The sequence below is a fragment of the Elgaria multicarinata genome, chromosome 1 (genome assembly GCF_023053635.1).
Source record: "Elgaria multicarinata webbii isolate HBS135686 ecotype San Diego chromosome 1, rElgMul1.1.pri, whole genome shotgun sequence".
In the NCBI taxonomy this organism is placed as follows: Eukaryota; Metazoa; Chordata; class Lepidosauria; order Squamata; family Anguidae; genus Elgaria; species Elgaria multicarinata.
Window position 1 is genome coordinate 45,899,381 of NC_086171.1, and position 19,657 is coordinate 45,919,037.

At 43.2% G+C, this 19,657-nt stretch overlaps 1 protein-coding gene across 1 annotated transcript in view; it reads right to left on the reverse strand.

Moving 5' to 3' along the window:
- Window positions 1-19,657, reverse strand: part of RSU1 (Ras suppressor protein 1) — a 91,771-nt gene that overhangs the window by 26,860 nt on the left and 45,254 nt on the right. The window contains exon 8 of the mRNA XM_063147610.1: window positions 19,201-19,333. Coding sequence (XP_063003680.1) covers window positions 19,201-19,333 — 133 coding nt within the window. The remainder of the gene's footprint in view (window positions 1-19,200; window positions 19,334-19,657) is intronic.

A 19,657-nucleotide genomic window follows, 5' to 3' on the forward strand; every position in this document is an offset into this window, starting at 1 on the left:
TGTTACAGATTTATTTTTAATACCCATTTGTATTTTTTTCATAGTTGTATTCAATAATGTGAAAATGCATTGTCTATTGATACCTAAATTCCCCCTTATTCCCAAGGCAGAGCAAAATGGAACCAAATTACTGGGTTGCGCTCAGTAGATGCACCAAATAAAATAGCATCCAGGACAATGTGGAAATCTGAAAAAATTGCAATATGAATACTGACTGAAGTGGAAACCCACTGTCTGTTCACACTCCATCCCCAGTGGCTGCAATAACATAGAGAAAAGCTAATATTGCTCCAAACAGGGTTAGCATTACAAGGGGCACAATCTTCATTTAAAAATGCACTGCAACACCCCACCCATCCCCAACTGTGCTACGGTCAGATAGCACATTCGCTTTCCACCTTTTCTAAATGATGCAACAGCAGCAACAAAAACAAATGTCAACCCCCCCCCCCCCACAGCATTTCGTTGGTCCCGTTCTCCCAAGCAGCAGAGAAAGAAGACTGCAAACGTTCTGAGGTTCAAATCCCAGGCATCTCTAGTAGTGTGAGAATGAGTTTTGCTAGAAACCCAGATGAGCTGCTGCCAGTCTGTGTAAACCACATGTGCCCCCATAGGGGGAATTTTGTGGGCCCCCCAACAGTTGCCCTGCCTCTGTGGTGTGGCCCCCACTGCAACCATGCCACTGGATTCCCAGCGTTTCTGGGAATTGCTGAACATTGCTGTTTGACAGGCTGATGGGAGCATGGTGCTCTACCCCCTTGTCATGGTCGGATCACTTCCTATTGAGGTTTAGACTTTCGGCGGCTTTTCCCCTCTGCAAGGGTGGGGGGCCTATTAAAATGCTCCGCCCCCGGAGGCTAATGGACTCCGATGGATTCCAGAGGGCTCTGGGGGATTTTCCTGCTGGTATGGCCGGTGCTCCTGTCGAAGCCCAGGTCGCTCTGTGGAATGCAGAGATGACTCGGGCGGTTGACACGATCGCGCCCAAGCGCCCTCTCCCTCTGAGCAGAGCCTGGTCAGCTCCTTGGTCTACACCTGAGCTGAGGGCAATGAAGCAAGAGGGGAGACGGCTAGAACGCAGGTGGAGGAAAACTCGTGCTGGGTCTGATCGAACACGGGCTAGAGCTCACTATCGAGCCTACTCTGTAGCGGTGAGGGTGGCAAAGAGGCAGTTCTTTTCCACCAGCATTGCGTCTTCTCAGTGTCGTCCGGCGGAGCTTTTCCGAGTGGTTCGTGGCCTGTTACACTCTGGGCCAGGGCGTGAGACAGTTGAACCCTCGGTAACATGCTGTGACGAGTTTGCACGGCACTTTGAAGATAAAGTCGCTCAGATTCGTCATGAATTGGACACCACACTTAATGCAGCACCACTAGGAGAGGCGTTCAGAGTGCCGTCCGGCTCAGTTTTATTGGATGAGTTTCAGTTATTGAGGCCCAAGGATGTGGACAAGGTGCTTGGGCAAGTCCGGTCGACCACCTGTGTGCTTGACCCTTGCCCCTCTTGGCTCATTACATCAAATAAGGAGGGGATCGCCGGCTGGGTCCAGGAGGTTGTAAATGCCTCCTTGAGAGAGGGAGTGGTGCCGGCCTCTTTAAAAGAGGCGGTAATTAGACCACTCCTGAAGAAGCCTAACCTGGACCCGGAGGATGTTAACAACTACAGGCCGGTGGCTAATATCCCCTTCCTGGGCAAGGTGCTTGAGCGGGTGGTTGCAGGACAACTCCAGGCACTCTTGAATGAAACGGATTATCAAGATCCATTTCAATTGGGTTTCAGGCCTGGTTTTGGAACGGAAACTGCCTTGGTCGCCCTGTGGGATGACCTCTGTCGGGAGAGAGACAGTGGGAGTGCGACCCTGTTGGTTCTCCTGGACCTCTCAGCGGCCTTTGATACCATCGACCATGGTATCCTTCTGGATAGGTTGTCTGAGCCGGGAGTTGGAGGTACTGCGTTGCAGTGGTTCCGCTCCTACTTGGATGGCCGATTCCAGAAGGTGGCGCTGGGGGATTATTGCTCTGTGCCGTGGCTCCTAAGCCATGGGGTTCCGCAGGGCTCTATTTTATCCCCTATGCTGTTTAACATATACATGAAGCCGCTGGGGGAGGTTATCCGGAGATGTGGACTGAGGTGTCATCAATATGCGGATGATACCCAGCTCTACCTTTCCTTTTCATCAAACCCAGGTGAGGCAGTGGCTGTTCTGAACCAGTGCCTGGGCACGGTAATGGACTGGATGAGGGCTAACAAACTGAGACTCAATCCAGACAAGACGGAGGTACTGTTAGCGGGTGGTTCATTTGTCCGGCGAGGTGATGTTTGCCCTGTCCTGGACGGGGTTGCACTCTCCCTAAAGGATCGGGTCCGTAGTTTGGGGGTGCTCTTGGATCCAGAACTGTCACTTGAGGCACAGGTGAACTCAGTGGCAAAGAGCACCTTTTATCAGCTTAGGTTGATATACCAACTGCGCCCTTATCTGGACAGAGATAGCCTAGCTACAGTTATCCATGCTCTGATAACCTCTTGCTTGGATTACTGCAATGCGTTATACGTGGGGCTGCCTTTGAAAACGGTCTGGAAGCTTCAGCTGGTACAAAACAGGGCAGCCCGTTTACTAACAGGGACTGGCTGGCGAGATCACATTACGCCAGTCCTTTTACAACTTTATTGGCTGCCAGTCCAAGTCCGGGCCTGATTCAAAGTGCTGGTATTGACATTTAAAGCCCTAAACGGTTTGGGGCCAGGTTATCTGAAGGAACGCCTCCTCCCATATGTACCTACCCGGACCTTAAGATCATCTACAGGGGCCCTTCTCCGTGAGCCCCTGCCAAAGGAAGTGAGGCAGGTGGCTACTAGGAGGAGGGCTTTCTCCGCTGTGGCACCCCGGTTGTGGAACGAGCTCCCCAGAGAGGTCCGCCTGGCGCCTACACTGTACTGCTTTCGTCGCCAGCTGAAGACCTTTTTATTCTCTCAGTATTTTAACACTTAATTTTAACTTAAATTTAAATTTTACTGTTTTAACTCTGTATTTTAATCTTATATCAATTTTGCTGCGTAGTTTTATCCTGGTTGTGCTTTTTATACTGTATTTTGTATTTGTGCTTTTAACCTGTTGGCTGTTTTAGCATGGTTTTAATTTTTGTGAACCGCCCAGAGAGCTTTGGCTATTGGGCGGTATAAAAATATAATAAATAAATAAATAAAATAAATAAAATTCTCTTGGGAAACAACGGCTAGTATTCAGTGGTGCCTTTCTTCAAACTTAAATAGACCTAGTGGACTTCCACCAAACCTTTCCACTGCATAAGCAGTTATGCATTAAGCTTGCAAGTGTAATGTGCAACTACTTGCGCAAATGTAACCTTAGCTGAATTCTCCTCTTGCGCATATTTCAGAACCTATTTTCCAGCAGCACAAGATAATCTGCGCTAGCAGAATGACACCGTTGGATACTGCCCAAGGGTGCCTGCACCCCGTGTACCTTGTTTTTCAGGAGAATCACAGGGAAGCTAGTCACACAGCCACTTCCAGTTGTGGTGGGAGAAGATTCCGGGTGGTTCAATGTGGGTCCAACCCCCCACAGTTACCCAGCCCTGGTGGTATAGGCAATACTGAACTAGATGGACCAATGGTTTAACTTGGCAGAAGACAGCTTCCTATCAGCCTAGAATGTCCGACTAGGACTAGAGACTCCCAGGTTTAAAGCTCAAGACAACAAGCTCACTGGGTGACCTTAGGCTAGTCACTCTCTCCCTGTGTCCAATTCAAGACACAGGACTGTGAGAATAAACCAGTGAGGGAGGACAGCTACATATGTTGCCTTGACCTCCTTGGAAGAAAGATAAGATATAAACATAAAGAACGAATATAAGCAAGATTTTTAAAGAGAAAATGTTCCTTTGGGTCCAAAAGCCAGAACTAGACGGTGAATATGACGGTAAAATTAATGATGAAACTGTTGACTTCAAAAGAGAGTAAGTTGAACTAATGTGGAATGCTTTACAGCGCACAAATGTAGGCAATGTCTACTCACAAGTCTTACGATGATCAATGGAACTTAGTCCCAAGTCAATGGCCTGGTTCAGAAGACACTTTAAACCACAGCTTAAACCATGGTTAAAAGGGCTTTAACCATGGTTAAAAGGGCTATAACCATGGTTAAATGCCTTTAACCACGGTTAAAGCCATGGTTTAAAGTGTCTTCTGAACCAGGCCAATGTGTGTAGGATTGTTGCTCAAACTTATTTTCTCTAGCGCAATTGTCGCCTGTCCCAACTGTATTACAAGGGAAGTTAGTGGCACCCAGATTCTTCTCAACACGAACAGAGAAATGCTGCCCATGGCCTCGCCTCATTCTTGTACCTAGAACAGCTAACTTTGTAAACCATAAATATGTTTTTTGGACACTTCTGGCATGAAGCGCTGAGCTCATGTGATGTCATGCAGCAATTCAGCCAGATCACTCTCCAAGAAACAAACCAACATAGAGTCTTTAGACTAACACCTTTATTCTCGCTTAGGTTTCTGAAGACTACAGTTGAAAGCTTATGCCAAAATAAATTTGTAAATCTTTAAGGTGCCACAAGACTCTGTGATGTTGTTTTTCTGAAATAGACTATCATGGCTACCCTGTGGAAATAGTTAGGAGAGATAAAACCTTCTCATCCAAAACTTAGTGGGACTTCTATACACAAATGGAGCTCCATGCCAAGGCCAAGTCAAGTTTATTGTATTTAGCAACCGGCCATTATACAGTTGGAGCGCCATGCATGCAGGGGCTTCTCTATACACGTGAATGTCGAGTAATTATATGCCTGGATGTGCACAGAATATTCCATGACAATGAACAAATAGTCAGCTTCTAGGAGCTACGTGTGCATTTCAGAACCCTTGCCTGTGCACAGTACTTACTGTTTCACAGGAGTTACTGTACAAACCTGTTTTGCCAGTATCATCATTTTCAAGAATATATAAATAAAGCCTCCAATGGCAACAGTAAACACAACATATTTCTGACTAAAACAGAGTCCTAAACGATCCTTTACTGGCCACTTTGTTCCTCTATTAAGATGCTACTTGTTTCTTTGATTTATCTGATAATAAATTTTTGATGACTAGGTAAGTCCCATAAAATTGCTCTGTTGCCGACTCCACTGATTAATAAGTCTGAGGAATTGGAACTGTCAGGAATTCACGTGTTACGGGTGAAATTACTACCAAACATGTATTAGATCTTCCATAACACAGGGAATAAAAAGAGGGTTCGTTTGGCAATATTATTTTGCATCCATTTGTTCAATCAGGTTTATATTCAGGCTCATCACTGGTAAGCCTTGCATACCTTTTCTCCACTTAGAGCAAACATTATGCTAAATCCCTTTCTAGGACTTTAAGGAAAGGCTGTAATGAAAATGACATTCAGAAGTTAGTTAGAAATCAACTAAGGGATTGGAGGGGAGGGAGGAGGAGTTATTTTTAGACTCTGCAGTTCTCTGCTGAAAACCGAATCATGTCAAATTCCTTTGCTGAAGATAAATTACAGCCTGTGTTTCCAATCCAACGGGTTACACGGAAGCTCTGCTTACTCAAGATCCCTTTCTGCTAGCAGTCTCCTACTTTGCTACCCAGCAAGCTGTTCCTGAAATCCAGTAGAATTCATGGAATGGGCCTCCAAGGGAGCAGCAGCAGGAAAGGAAAGTGAAGGAGAAAAGCATATGCACAGACACACTTGCTAGTTAAAAAGAGCTTTGGATTGTAGCAAGCGGCTTGTGTTAATGTCAGGGCCTAATCAAGTCCAGACGTCAAAGGGGGCAAATCCACAACTGTTATGATAATGACATCTCTGGAGCTCTAAAGTAGGCTGCAGCCAGGGTTTTTTGTAAACCATCAGAAGTCAGCATGCTGAGAAGCTCTGATTTCACTTAAACAAAAAAACAAGTGTTAAACTCCTATGGATGTGGAGGTAAGATTAAAAAAATGTGGACAGTGTCTCGCAAAATCATGCAAGGCACGGGGAAGGGGAGCGCATAGAGCATGGCTTCCAAAGCAGAAGGATGCAAAATAAAGAAAGATATAAAATGGCTTCATTTTTATATTTTATTTAGGTTTCAGAATTTTGAAAACCGAAACCACCACAACTGATATATACAATCTCGACAATAAATCCTGTAACGTTCATTATTCACAGCATTCCCTCAGAAACACAGAATAGATTGGTGAAAGAACTGGTGGTATGACTCCAAATAATATCAGAAGCACCTAGGGACAATTCACATGATCACTTTAAGGTGGAAAAAGTCATAACAACAATGGCTAGGGCACCAGGGGCTCATTTAGGCACACCTATGGCTGTGGGGATCCCGAATGGAATTCTTTATATATTTTCTTAGAATCACAGAATAGTAGAGTTGGAAGGGTCCTATAAGGCCATCAAGTCCAACCCCCTGCTGAATGCAGAAATCCACCTTAAAGCATACCTGACAGATGGTTGTCCAGCTGCCTCTTGAATGCCTCTAGTGTGGGAGAGCCCACAACCTCCCTAGGCAATTAATTCCATTGTCGTACTGATCTAATAGTCAGGAAGTTTTTCCTGATGTCCAACCGGAATCTGGCTTCCTGTAACTTGAGCTCGTTATTCCGTGTCCTGCACTCTGGGAGGATCGAGAAGAGATCCTGGCCCTCCTCTGTGTGACAACCTTTTAAGTATTTGAAGAGTGCTATCATGTCTCCCTTCAATCTTCTCTTCTCTATGCTGGACATGCCCAGTTCTTTCAGTCTCTCTTCATAGGGCTTTGTTTCTTTGAACCCCAGATCGCTATGCCATATCACACAGCCTGCTTTCCAATTCTGAGGTTTAAAAGTAGCATGGCATAAGGCACAGTGACCTGCTGTTTAAGAAATGCCATTGTGGTGCAGTGGTTAGAGTGTTGTACAGGGACTCAGGAGATTCAGGTTCTAGTCTCCGCTTGGCCATCCAGCTCACTGCGTAACTTTGACCAATCACCAACTTTCAGACTAACCTTCCTTACAGGGTTGGTGTGAAGATAAAACAGAGAGGAGGAGATTCATGTCTGCCGTCTTGGGGGAAAGGTGGGATATAAATGTTACAGACAAATGGAACCAGCTGTGACTTCCTTTTGATCCGTTAAAATGTGATTTCACTTCATAATAACATAAGAAGATCCATGCTGGATCAGAACAAGGGGCCATCTAGTCCAGCACTCTGTTCACACAGTAGCCCACCAGCTATCGACCAGGGACCCACAAGCAGGACATGAGTGCAACAGCACCCTTCCACCTATGTACATAGGCATACTGAGGACTAGCATCCATAGAAATCCTTATCTTCCACGAATTTGTCCTTTAAAAGCCATCCAAATTGGTGGTCATCACTACATCTTGTGGAAGGGAATTCCAGAGTTTAACTATGCACTATGTGAAGAAGTGCTTCCTTTTATTTGTCCTGAATCTCACATCAGTCTGCTTCATGTGGGATGACTCCACTGGGTTCTAGTATTTTGAGAGAGGGAGAAAAATGTTTCCCTATCCACTTTCTCCACACCATGCATAACTATGTGCACCTTTATCATGTTTCCCCTTACTAACGTTTTTTTCAAAGCTAAACAATCCCAGATGTTCTAACCTTTCTTTACAGGCGGGTTGCTCCAGGCCCTTGATCATTTTAGGGTGCAATCCCATCCAGATAGTTGCCAGCCTCCGAAATTGGACACTGCTGACTATCCTATGCAGGGCAGCTGGAGCACAGAGTGGATCCTCTCCTAGGCGTGGCTTCGGGCACAGGAGAGGGAAGGAACCAGGAGACATGATAGGAAGCTGCGTAAAGTAGCTTCTGCGGCCTCCTCACCTCCCTTCTCCTGGGACCACCCCTTTTTGACCTCTCCATGCTCTGTTTCCAAGGGCAGAGATGGCAAAAACTGTGCTGGTTGCAAGGGGGCTGGGGGGGGGTCGGGGCAGGCAGAGCATTTTCTGGGCACTGATGTTGGAGCCCTGGTTCCGAAATCAGTTCTCAGAAACCAAAGAATCCCATGGCCCCCTAGACAGTGTCTAGAGGCCATAGGATTGCTCCCTTAGTTGCTCTTTTCTGCACTTTTTCCAACTCTACAATATCTTATTTTAGATGTGGTGACCAGAACTATACACAGTATTTTAAATGTTATCACACCACTGATTTGTATAAGGACTGTATGATCTTGGCAGTTTTATTTTCAATTCCTTTCCTAATTATGCCTAACATAGAATCCACCTTTTTCACAGCAGCTGCACACTGGGTTGACCATAACCCCAAGCTCTCTTTCTTGGTCAGTCACTGCTTGCTCAGATCCCATCAGTTTATACTTAAAGTTGAGATTTTATATCCCAATTTGCATCACTTTCCACTTGCTTACAATGAATCACATTTGCCATTTTGATGCCCATTTTCCCAGCTTGGAGAGATCCTTTTGGAGCTCCCCATAATCCCATTTTTGTTTAACTACCCTAAATTATCTGGTGTCATCAGCCAATGCCGCTGATCAGGATGAAGTATTGTGGGGATCAGTGAGAGAAATAGGTACACTTTAACAGTGGCCACTGATTTAGGAAGACGAAGTCTCAGCTGCAAACCTGTTACTTTGACAATATGAAGACTGGCTAAAAGTTATTTTGCTTATATTTATGAATCTATTAATGTTTTAATGTGCTTGCCACAATTATGTGTTGCAGTATTTATTAAGATGCTCTGGGTTGCATAAATATTATGCATTTAGCAGTTCAGAAGTTGCAATGAAAAGGTTTCAGGGCTTAATTTCCCCCACATTTTAAATAATTAGAGGTAATTATAGATCTGTGGCAGCAAACCTTATGCTAAGGCTGAGATTAGTGTTGCAGGAAGTGATATGCTTCTATTTTTAAACAGACCTGTTATATATTTAGCGTTACAGGAGGGCAGATAGGTCTTAAACTTTCTTGGAGATTGGTAGCAAAACTCCAGGAAATTTCATATAAGTCTACATGATGATGGGAGCAATAAGGGCAAAGGGAAGTTTCTGTAGTGGAGTGTTGATCACTTTTGGCTCTCATGCAAAAGGTACCCAGTTTGAATTTCCATTAGGGGAGTTCCATAGCACAGTGACAGAGCACATGCTTTGCATGAAGAAGGTCCCAATTTCATCTCCTAGGTTCTCTGTTAAAACAAGCATGTGATGGGAAAAAACCCTTGTCTGTCTGAGATGGCAGAGAACTCCTGCCAGTTTGAGCAGGCAATACTGGGCTAGATGGTCAATACTGGGTGATACTGGATGGGGTCAGTACTGGGCTAGATGGTCAATACAGATCGGGTCAATACTGAATGGGGTCAATACTAGAAGGGGTCAACATTGGATGGGGTCAATACTGGGCTAGATAGTCAATACTGGGCTGGATGGTCTGACCTGGTAAAATGCAGGTTTTTATGAAAACTTCCCAAGTGACCAAAGCTGCCAAAGACGAGTCAGTACTCTCTTGCTTTTACTAAGAGGGCCATTGTCACACTCCCATATCCCTGGATTTGAGTGTCCGGATGCACGTGACAACTGTGTTGGAACAGATGGCAATCTTTTTTTCAAGTATCCAACACACCGGGAGTGTTTTATGAAGCCATCAAAAGCATTTCCAGATTGGGGGGCGGGGTAGGTGGGGAGAGAACATTTTTGGCAAGATGGTTCATTTGGCAACCCATCAGCTATCTATGTCGGCCACCAGATATGTTGGGCAATCACGTCCATCATCCCCAGTTGGGGTGATGATAGGTAGCCCAACATATCTGGACAGCCTCAGGTTGCGGAAGGCAAACCTCTGTATTTCTTAGTCCTTTCAGTAGTCTGCAAGCGGCCGCAGAAGTGAACAAATTGCGGTGTCTTCTGCAGGGCCTGTGTTCTCATCTCTTCCTAATCCACACGTACAGTGGGGTGGTGCCTCGCTTTAACAACAAAAGCAGTGTGAATGGAATCCTCCTCCATTCCTCTGCCTTCCAGCCCCACTGTCATTGGTAGCTCAGGACACTTCTTTTCTCTCCCAGATTCCAATACTGGAAATGAGCTGTTAACAGAGAAAAGTGCTTGGAACTAAAGGTATGGTGTGGGAGATGGGAAATTTCAGCACCCCTCCCCTCTTGTTTATATGCGAATGGCCAGACACATAAAAAATAAACATACCTTTATATCTAGCAGACACAGCTTGTGTTCGCCAATAAACTTGTGTTAAGCCCATGTATCTGCAAAGTCTTGTTGCCTCATTCTAACTCATATTCTGTCACAGGACTAAGATTTTGATACGATTTTTTTTTTTAAAAAATTATTTTAAGCATTTCCTTCTGCCCTTCAACACATTCCCAGGGATACAGAGTAAAATATGTTGAATTGATTGTTGATGCACGTATGCATCAAAAGGGAGACACCCTGGCACTGAGTGGTATTGCTGAGGAGGTGAAGAATCACTGTTACCAACAGACAAGTTCTCATAAGTATGGTGACATCCTGTGAAGGAATCCATCTGGCTCTCCGATGCCCACAAGTAAAAGTTTGTTGTAGGAAATGAAGGAAATTGCATTTAAATTTCAGGTTACTATCCCTGGCCACTATTATTTCTAGCACTCTGCCTTTGACCATAAAAGTATTCTGAAAATTGTCTAAAAGATGAAGCTCAACTGTGCGTTGTCTAAATTACACTGAAATCATTTCCACTTAAGCTTTTAAAAAGTTGATAAATTTTCTCCATAAAGCGAGAGAGCAACTCATACAGCTACCCGATAGCCCTCAACAGCAGAGTATAAAAACTGCCAAGGATAATGCAAAAGCCTCAAACAATATCAGCTTCAAATAAGAAACTGGAGCTCAATAAAAAGCCAGCATGTAATAAAATAAGTTATTACTGTACAGAGAATAGAAATTGCAGACTGTTCTGTTTTATTATAAAAATGCTACTTTTTAATTTATGTCTCAAATAAAAACCAGCAATGTATAACAGTAACTCATCCTGGGTAGTTGTAAATAACCTATCCAGGACGAACAGTCCAAGCATTTAGGAAGTTATAAAGGGGTTAAGACTTTTTCCAATATTTAGTGCTGTCCTTACTAAACAGTAGAGAAATGTGTTCCATCTCAAAAGGTTAACATTTTTCACCATTAGCTCTTCTGCTTCAGTTTGCTTTGTCCAGTCATGCAATACTTTCCCCTCATTCTGCTGTTCTCCCAAGGATTTCCTTTCCAAGGATTGTCCACAGGTTACTCATACGAACAACTGAACATTGGAGTTAGTTCTGACAAAAGGTAAAGCAGAAAATGAATCTCCCGCTGACAGTGAAGGATTTATTGAGGGCCAAGCTAAATATTCTTATTTCCTTCAGAGTAAGCAGACATAGTGAGCATTGGGAATAAAGCACTCCCATTATGACTATATCCCCATATGAATTGGTCAAGAGTTTATCTGAATCCACCATTGTTTGTTCACGGCCAAACTAAGCATTCTTGTAAGCACGCAAAGCTCAGCTATGTGTGATTGTTTTGTTTTTTACTCCAGAGTAAGCATGCACAGCCCCAATTCGGATCAGGACCATGGCACTCTAGGACAAGTTTTTTTTTTAAAGTTCCCCCTACCCATCTATATCCTCAAATTCCAGGCACACCAAAAGGGGGGTGTTTTAAAAAAAGAAAATATTTTGTTAACCCCACCTACTTGGAGGGGGTGGAATTTCAGGATGAAAGCAGGTAGGGGAAGCTTAAAAGCTCCCTGTCTTGGAGTGCCATGGTCCTGATCCAAACTGGGGCTGTGCATGCTTACTCTGGAGTAAATAAACCACAGCTGAGCTATGTGTAATTACAAGAATGTTCAGTTTGGCTCTGAATAAACATATGGCGATAAAGGGCCTGTTCAGAAGACACCTTAAAACCTGCTGGTTAAGGCTTTTGGTTAAGCAGCAGGGTTTAAGGTGTCTTGTGTGATGCATTTTGCTAAACCCTGTTCACTCACTAACCATAGTCGGACTATTTGCAGCATGGTTAGTGGCTCTAACTGTGGCTTAAAGTGTTGTGTGTGACAGCACGGCTTGTGGTTACTTCTAACCCCAGAGAACCACAGTTTTGCTAACCACAGAGCCTGAAGTGTTGTCTGAACAGGCCCATAGTCATAATGGGAGTGCTTTATTTGCAATGCTTGCTACTAGGTTGCTTCCAGACAAGGCTTTTCTCCCACCATTCCCCTGACTCATACACATCATGTTTTGAGGAGGTCCGGACAACATCTTCCACTCATAAACCTCCTATGTTTTCTCACCACTTCTTCCATCTTTTTTCTTCCCGCAGAAAATTATTATTATTATTATTATTATTTATTTATTTATTTATTTATTTATTTATTTATATAGCACCATCAATGTACATGGTGCTGTACAGATAACACAGTAAATAGCAAGACCCTGCCACATAGGCTTACAATCTAATAAAGTTGTAGTAAACAATAAGGAGGGAAAGAGAATGCAAACAGGCACAGGGTAGGGTAAACAGGCACTGGGTAGGGTGAAGCTAACAGTATAGAGTCAGAACAAACTCAATATTTAAAAGCTATAGGGAAAAGAAAAGTTTTTAGCTGAGTTTTAAAAGCTGTGATTGAGTTTGTAGTTCTCAAGTGTTCTGGAAGAGCGTTCCAGGCGTAAGGGGCAGCAGAAGAAAAAGGACGAAGCCGAGTAAGGGAAGTGGAGGTCCTTGGGCAGGCGAGAAGCATGGCATCAGAGGAGCGGAGAGCACGAGCGGGGCAATAGTGTGAGATGAGAGAGGAGAGATAGGCAGGAGCTAGACCGTGAAAAGCTTTGAAGGTCAACAGGAGAAGTTTATATTGGATTCTGGAGTGAATTGGAAGCCAATGAAGAGATTTCAGAAGTGGAGTGACATGGTAAAAAAACACACAAAAAAACACACCCCTTCTAATTGGTAGTGCTAGCAGCCCTCTGTCTGGAAGCATCCCTAGTCTTAGGAGAGACAAACACTGAGTACAGCTAGTCACTACATGGTGAAATTTTCCAAAAACCGGGCTACCACATGACAACAGCAACCTTCACAGAAATAATTTGGTTCTTCTGGTAACACCACCTGATATTGCTAATCAAAATCAATGTGTCGCTGCCAGATGATTAGAGATGTGAGGGCAGAGAGGATGCATAAACCAATGCTGTGGGTACTGGTTTCAAGATACCTATTGTGTCTCACTTTGCATCATACTGGTGCTGTTGCACCATGTCCTGCTTGTTGGTCCCTGGCCAACGGCTGGTTGGCCACTGTGTGAATAGAGTGCTGGACTAGATGGACCCTTGGTCTGATCCAGCAGGGCATTTCTTATGTTCTTATACATGGTGACACCAAAATGGAGCTATACTAGAGTGACCAGATACCAAAGAGGGAAGGGCTCCTGCAGCTTTAACTGTCATGATGAAAAGGGAATTTCACCAGGTGCTGCGTGCATACAAATGACACCTGCTGAAATTCCCTTTTCTCTACAACTGTTAAAGATATATGAGCCCTGTCCTCCTTTCCATATGGTCACCCTAAGGAAAGCTATTCCTTTGGGGGAAAGAGGCAACAGGGTTCTGTTTCCAAGAGTGACCTAATCCATATCACTTAAAGAACGGGATGACAATTCTCCTGCTGTTTCATAGCGGAGCGACGCATGCAGACACAGTCATGTTCTACCCATTTTGGGGCTTTTTTTTAAAAAAAAACACCATGTGGAGCTTATTTATCCAGCATTATTTCAACTTCTGCAAACATCAGTGATACTCCCGATATGCAGAGCCCTCCTGCTTATTTGTGGGTGGTCACCTTTTTGGCTAGATAAGTACTGGCACTCAGAGAATTGAATTGGATTTAGAATATACGGTGATCATTTACACTGATTCAGAAAGCTAATTCTAGAGGAACTTAATTCTAGAAAAGTAATAAAATGGAGCCATTCTCCATGAAAATTTTGCTGAAATCAAATGACAAGGTCTCACAAGGAAACAGAACTTTTGAAAAGTGAATGTTAATAAAGCATCGATTTGGTGTAACATGTGCATGAAAAAAAAGCGGGAGGAAATCAAAATATTGTATCCAGCGAAGGAAATATTTTAGCTTTCACAGAGATCCGATCTTCAGGTAGCAACTTCAAAAATTGGTAGCATAAATGAGAGCACCAAAATAATGTATCTTTTAGAAGAAAGGATGAGCAATCTGCAGATGGAGAAATGATCAGGAGAACATGATTAATGCTTGCAATGTACTTGGAAATCTGCCTCCCATTTCATGAGCGCCAGACACTGAGCCCAACCCTCATCAACCCTCTTTGCTCATTGGGGTTTTGCCACATCATCAAGTCACTAATTATGTTGCACTAATTCCGAGGAACATTTCAAGGCTGCAATTCTTCACAGGAGTTTAATTTGCTGTTTTGTCTTAAACATTTATATCTGTGTGTACTAGCCGAGTACATTACAGCTAATAAATCATACTATCCATCATGTCTTTGTCACTATCGTAGACATACAAGATCCTTGGAGAATACGCCTCTAACATAAAAGGTCACTTTGAAAGTTGACTAGGGGCAGCAATAAAAAAAACACATGTAGTTATTGCCTTTGAAGGAAAGATACTTCCTTCATAGTAGAGCATAAAGGCATCAAGCACTGATGTTTTCCCTTAGGGGAACAAGGTTAAGATTCATAAATGAACACCCCACAAAGTTAACAGGGAGTTAATTTCATGAGCACATTCGATGCCTGGACTAGACTCTAAAGCCTACTAGCTAGATTTCTACTTACTTGGCACAGCCAGCTCCACTCAGTCACTTTCCCACAACATGACAGAGTGTGCTCTACAGGAAGGATCACGGCATTTTGTTTTCATTGAGGGAATCCAACAAGACAGGGCTGCTCAAGGATTTTGTTCAGCCCATAATATTAAGCTAATTGATTTGTTTCACATTTCCTGGACTACAATGCAGACTGGAATGCAGTTACCTTCTTGGTTTTGCCCTTCTTCGAATTTCACAATACGCTTCTCGGCTCAAGAAAATTAATGTAAAAATGCATATTTTAGGCTAAAATCTATACCAAGATGTGTAGTTTAGGAGATATAGTGTGTGTGTGTATTTTGTGTAGTAATGCATTATTATTATTATTATTATTATTATTATTATTATTATTATTATTATTAAAAAGGCAGAATGATGCAGAAATGGGATGGAACAGACTTATGAATATACACATGTGAAAATGAGGTGGACTGGAAACAGACCGGTCTGTCCATACCTGCAAGATACCAGGCTGGTCTGTCCATCTCAGAAAGATACATTGAATGAGGCCACTACTGTGCATACCTGGGATGTCAAGATCGCGATCAGTTTTCCAACTGCATTACAATTGCAGCCCATGCATTATGCGTTCACATAAGACGCAAGCGATGCGTGCCCTCTTGAGAGCTCTGTTGCTAGTTTGTAAATATGCAAAGAAGCCCAACCCAATGGCAGGATATTTTCCTAAATTCCTGAGAGCAACATAGAACACAAATGAATCAAGAGAGCACTTTACCACATAGCAAGCAATGCATCAGTGTGCAGAGAGCTACTCTGTGAATTCCTGACATCAATATGTTTCTACACCGGCAGATGTTGGGATGTTACTAATGTATGGCATAAATATATCAGTGTGCAAATGTAATTTTAAAAAAGTTTTGTAAGACAAGAAATGCCTTCCAGAAGATATATACACTTTTGATTATACTGCATGTGACGATTTGGTCATAATCATGCAAATAGGTGCTCTGGGTACCCAGTCCACAACTGCACAAGAACAGCGAAAACTACTGCGGTCCAAGCAAGATAATCTTTGGCTATCTTTTTGCAGCCAAAATAATTGCATTAGGACTGGGGATCAGCTCTGTTGCAGACCTTAAAATGTGTTGGATTCCATGGATTTTGTTTACTTTTAATTCTGTGAATCCCAATCTGACAGTGCACATGAGAGCTTAACAAACTGCAGTGCATTTTGCAGCAGGGCAACTATTTGTCTGATATTTAGTTTGAAAGAGCATGACTCTGAATATCAGATGCTGGGAACAGACAGGAGGGGAAGGACCATTGTCATCATGGCCTTGCTTGTGGACACCTGAAGGCATCTAGCTGGCTGCTGCTTGAAAAAGGGAAGGATACTCAGGCTTCTGCCCCTGGCCAGGGGACCTACAGCTGCAGCACCTGTCTGCCAGGAATAAAACAACATCAAGGAAAACGGGAGTCCTACCTGGCTCCATCCAGCAGATGGAGAAAGAACAGCTGCAGGAAGGCTCCCTTCACTGTGCCCTGCCAGAAATGAAAAGTCAGCTCCAACTAACTGCCTGCTGCCCTGGAACTGCTGAAATGGGGAGAGGAAGAGACTCCACCCTGCCCTCAATCATCCAAATGCACAAGAGCCACCAGTTGCTATTCAAGCAAAACCACTAGCAAGGAAGATCAGCTTGACCCGTTTTGGATATAAATGCTCCCTTATAGCTCTCCGCTTTGTCATTGGATTAAAAAACGTGTCTCCCCTCTCTACCTTTTCCTTTTAATACCCTGTTCCTGTGTGTGTGTGTGTGTGTGTGTGGTCTTTTTAGTTTGTAAACCCAATGGCAAGGCCCATCTCTCTCTGTTTAACCGATGTGAGCGACTTTGGGAGATAATAAAGGCCTGTAAAGCAGGACTGAAAAAAATACAATCAATTAATCAATCAATCAATCAACAATGCTGGACTAGATAGGCCCTTGACCCGAGCCAGCAAGGTTCATAAATAAAGTCTTGCAATCTGCTCTCAGTCTCCAGGACAGAAACCTAAAGCAAGTCAAATACTTCCCAACGAAACAATAACGTAAATACTTTTGAAGAAACACTGGCCTGGATCTCACGTCACAACAAGCCATTGTTAAAAACAACAAGAACAACAACCTGCTTGTTGTGAAGAGAGCAAGAATGAACGGACATCCTGGCTTCTGGTGCTTGAGCACTCCCTCTACAAGGAGTGGACTCTAGGGTTTGAGTTGAGTTGTCTTTCTGTCCAAACAACAGAGTTCCTGATTCATACACAATACTGAACAAGCCAAGGAGGAACTTCCCTGAGTTTAGCCCCTCCTGCTTGCAGCGGGAACAATCGGGCAGCAAGATCCAGCACAACTACTCATTTACAAAAACTCTGAGATGTTGTGACGTGCAAACCAGGTCAATTATTTCAGTGCAAAGTGATGAATTGTAGAAAAAAAATTGTGTGTGTGTGTGGGGGGGAATAGTCTTAGAATTTTAATCATGCCAAGTAAGTGGTCAGAACAGCCTTTGAGCATTTCAGTGTTGAAGCGGTTCCAAAAGTATTAGTCATCTGATGTTTGTTACAAGTATGTAGTAACAATGAACAAAAATAACTATTTTCCTCTAGACCTGGGCAAAAGGGAAGAGTCCTTGGCAACTGGGCTTAGAATCTCCCCAAGCAGCTGGCCAGCCTAGGGTCCAGGCAAGAATCAGCATATGGTGGAATTCATAATTCTTTTGGGGCATCTGCTGGTAGGGAAAGCCACACCCTCCCAGGTCCTTAACTGTGATTCTAAACACATTTACCTGGAAGTAAGCCCCACTGAGTTCAGATTCATTTATTCCTTAATGAGTCTGAATAGGGACAGTACCTATGTAGTCCAATTCTGTCCTTGTTAACTCAGATATACATTGAACTGAGTTGATTTCCATGGAGCTTACTTCTAAGTAAGTGTGTATAGAACTGTAGCCTTAGTTCTTTGGCCTTCCCTCCTCACACTCAAATCAACCAGATTAGCAAAACATACTTGAACTAAGACAGGAATTAAAATATTTCCAAAAGTATTAGTCATCTGATGTTTATTACAAGTATGTAGTAACAATGAATAAAAATAACTATTTATTGTATGACTGTACAAACACCCTGCCATCACTTCACTAGAGCAACCAAAGGTGAACAGAATTCTGAGTGTGTTTTGACATCAAAAACTCCCTACATATGCAGATAGGGAGAAATGTTCTTGCCTAGCATTGTTACTAGTTGGAAGCAAAGAACTTCAACAGGAACAAACATGGTTTACAAGACCACCTTTCAAGCCTACACCCCCACAAAGACTCTTGCCCGCTTAAGGATCTATCATACTCTATGTATAATTACATCCTCCTATCTGATCAAAGGATGGCATGACTGAAAAATTACTGAAGTCACATCTTCTTCAACGTAGTCAGGCATTTCTTTATGGTTTCATCATCATTCCTAACATATGGCAGTTGCAATTTGACATATGTCCTCTAATCCATGGGTGGGTAATTCATTCAGTACTGAAGACCTCATTGAAAATGCATCATGAGCCAGAAGGTAGAAGCTGATTTCAATAATTTACGCACTTATAATCCCCTTTGCATAAAACCTTCTTGGCTGTGGCACTTCCCAAGAAAGTTGCTGCAGTGTTACTGCCATGCACCTTATACTTTTGCCCCATGTGGGCAAACAACGAAAAATCCAGGACATCTTGTAAATTTGTTTTACATCTACTAGTCATCATTCAACTAATGCTTGTCAAAGTCTGGGGATAGGTATGGATTTTCCCGCCCATAGAAATCCACTCAACTAGGACAAGTGACACCTCCAGCTTTCTGTCATTGTTCCCTGTTTGCTTTGACCTCTGATCTCTCATTCTTCCACCCCTTAACTCCCTTGGCAATATCCACTGCTTCTTCTCCCCACCGCCCCAGGTAGTCTTGGAAGAAAAGGTGGATGTGTTGACAGATGCAGAGACAAATACAGAACATTATACAAACATCACACTTCAAGAAGAATGCAGATAAGCTGGAGGAGTTTAGAGGGGGCAACGGGGATGATCAGGGGTCTGGAAACAAAGCACTATGAGGAGAAACTGAAAGAAGAGAAGATTCTGAAAGAAGAAGCGTTTATCCTGGAGAAGAGAAGACTGAGGGGAGACATGATAGCACTCTTCAAATACTTGAAAGGTTTTCACACAGAGGAGGGCCAGGATCTCTTCTCAATCTCCCAGAGTGTAGGACACGGATAATGGGCTCAAGTTACAGGAAGTCAGATCCCAGCTGACTTGCCCCCCAAATTCCATTAAAAAAATAAAGCTGCAGAACACAGAAAGAATCAGAATACTCACTATTTGTATGTTTCAGAACGAATATATTCAAACACATGAGAAATGCCAAGCTGGAACTGATCCGCAATGGGGGTGACCCAGGGATTATTCTCCGCTTTGAAGACCTGCTTTTGACCCGTCAAATCCAAGTTACCTGAAAGGATTAAACAAGAATTTAAATCTTCAAGAACTTTAAAATAATTGCCCTTTGATGAAAACAAACAATTCCAACATTTTAAGATTTGAGTGTGAGAAATGTAACTGAGGGGCAGCGTGATTGTGACAAAACCCTATATTGTGTTTGACTATTGCTTTCCCTCCTTCTCCTATTTCCCCCCTTTTTACTAAATTAAACTTTTTAATGTATATTTGGACATTTGGCTCTAATGTTTTAAAAGGGAATTTCCTATTAAAAAACTTCCCTGTGTGCAAGACGGCATGGCTGCTAAGCTACCCCTTCTTCTTTTTAGGATATTTC